The following is a 2,571-nucleotide window of genomic DNA, read 5'->3' on the forward strand; positions in this document are numbered from 1 at the left end:
CCTAAGGTGGCACCTGTTGACACAGGTACAACAGTAAAAAGAAATTAGGTGGTCATCTGAATGTATACCAATTATTTTACAGACTACACCTTGAAAATTGATAATGTCACGATCATCTATAATTCTACACTTTTTCCTGAAATACAGAACTAGTAAAACAAATCAAATCAGTGGGAGTCCAACACCATGCACTTCTATCAGCTAGTATTAATTTTTGAACCATTTTTCAATGCTCGCTATGGTCCTATAAGGTGGAGCTTCTTTAAGGGCCTTACAGAGTCTACAGTAGGACACAGTCCAAGGGTTGTCCTGAGGTGGCACATAATATTCTGATCTCCAGTTGAAGTATTGCTTGTACTTCTCTTCATCCTTGTCCAGACTCAGAAGATAAGAAGCCAATTCCTGAGGACTTGAGAAGTCATCAACATGAATGAAGGAGTCTCTGGGGATGAAGCGCTCATAGTTTTCACGTGGTGGACCCAGCACAACTGGAACACATCCTGAGGAAATTGCATTGTCCCAGAGTTTTTCTGTTATATAATCTACATGTATAGAATTCTCAAACGCAAAGTAGAATTTGTAAGTGGAAAGTGTTTCTAATTGTTTACTTCTAGGTAGTTTAAGACCCCGATATCCATAAATATCAACTTGTAAATGTTTCTTTAGTTCTCCGTAATACTTGACTCTTCTAGAATTTGGATTCCAGTTACTTATCGCCCAGGCTGCTAGTTTCGTTTTCCTTGGGATGGTAAAATTCATTGTCGTATTGTGCTTTTCTATCCAACCATATGGAGCAAAGATGTCAGAGTCAACCCTGTAGGACATTGTGAGGTTGATAAGATTGTTCATAATTGCAAGGTTTGGACAATGACTTGGAGATTCGTTATTAAACCAGACCCAGCGCTGGTTAGATGGTCTTGGTGTTTGAGGTAGTTGTTTCTTACTAGTGCACACATCTCTGTGGAAGAGTACAACCGCATGTGCTGATGAATACAGGGTACGGTCTGCTGTATAGAAACAATCAGAACCATCAAATTGCTGAGGACATTGATTAAGAGGAAATCGTTGTCCAAAAGGAAATGTCCACAGTAGGACAATTATTGGTTCTTTTGATAAAACTCTTGAAACCAACAAATTCTCTTGTAAATCAACATTGGCTGAAGCTGGAGTTTCTCTTCTGTAGAATATTGTGAAAAAAATAAATGAAAGGAGTATTTGCATATTAATGAAGAAAAGCATCTTGCGTGGATTGGCGAAATTCTCCATCTCTGACATTTAAATATAAAATGCGGTTTTAAATTTCAGGGATTACTTCAGTTCACAATTTCCTATGAGGTATTGTTTTACCTATTATTAAAAGACAAAATATAAATTTATATATATATATATATATATATATATATATAAATTAATGATGAATTCCATTGAAAAGAAACGTCCAGAATTAAACTTTTACTCAAACTTTTAAATCAATAAAAATTTAACAACTCAACCATATGTGTTCCATGCTGGTGAAGTGCCAGCCTTCTTCCATATGGGCACCTAAACATTTTATACTGCAATATTAAGACACACGAGCATTGTTTTTATGATTCCAACTCTAAACAATGTTACTAGTTGCTTTATCTAAAAAATTTCATTAATATTTATTTATCCTAAGAGAACTTTAAAGGGACCAGACTAAACTACTAGGAAGGGTCCGAAAAGTCTTTTATGTAGTTTCCCTCTTTTACCTATAAAAATCTACCTTGAAGTAATTTGAAAATAAGCTGATAAGAGTCATATTTGCCTGATATGAGTCAAGTTTACTGTCTGCAGGGGGGAGTGTCTTTTCAGAAGCCACCTTCCAAACTTTTGAAACATAACCCACGTATTCAGGATTGACTACAACACACAATGGACCACATTTAGCAATAATTGCCCCACTAGAGTGTGCCTGATTATTAAAGGTCAGCGCAGAAACTTCAATAATCTGGCACACCCTGCACACGCCGATTATGCTTAAAGGAAATCTACCAGGGTAGACACTATTTGATCTGAAAAAACTTAATGGTTGGCCTTTTCTTCAGTGTTTTAAAACTTCTTTTTAGTATTCTTAAAACACTTGTAAAAAGATTTTAAAAAACACTTTATAGAATATGCTAATCAACACCGCTTGTTCCTGTGGACATCACACAGGCCGCCTGGCACTTCTTCATGAGTGGGCGGGTGCTGTAGGTAAGCGTAATTAAAAAACAAAGAAGTGCTGTGCCATGTCAGAGTGCCCAGCTCTAATTAACATATTCTATAAAGTCTTTTTAAAAATCTTTTTACAGGTGTTTCAAGGATACTGAAAAGAAGTTTCAGAATACTGAAGAAAAGGTCCACCAGTAAGTGTTCCTAGTTCAAATAGCATCTACCCGAGTGGTAGATTTCCTTTTCAGTTTAATAGGCACGCACCACAATTATGTTGGGACTTCGTACATAAATGTGGTGAACAGTGCCCCTTTAGTTTGGTGTGTAGCAGACAAAGTACAGCCAAAACTGGAGCAAACGATTCATAAATACATGTGCAAGCAGTTTGCATGTGTA

The 2,571-nt window shown here is 36.5% G+C and overlaps 1 protein-coding gene across 1 annotated transcript; it reads right to left on the reverse strand.

Annotated features, from left to right (window-relative positions):
- Positions 1–207: 207 nt before the first annotated feature.
- LOC140070244 (4-galactosyl-N-acetylglucosaminide 3-alpha-L-fucosyltransferase FUT6-like) lies at positions 208–1,266 on the reverse strand. Its single transcript, XM_072116598.1, has one exon. It carries the CDS (start codon positions 1,264–1,266, stop codon positions 208–210), a length of 1,059 nt encoding a protein of 352 aa, XP_071972699.1.
- Between the last annotated feature and the right edge of the window lie 1,305 nt (positions 1,267–2,571).

Source organism: Engystomops pustulosus, chromosome 7 (assembly GCF_040894005.1).
Source record: "Engystomops pustulosus chromosome 7, aEngPut4.maternal, whole genome shotgun sequence".
Lineage (NCBI taxonomy): Eukaryota > Metazoa > Chordata > Amphibia > Anura > Leptodactylidae > Engystomops > Engystomops pustulosus.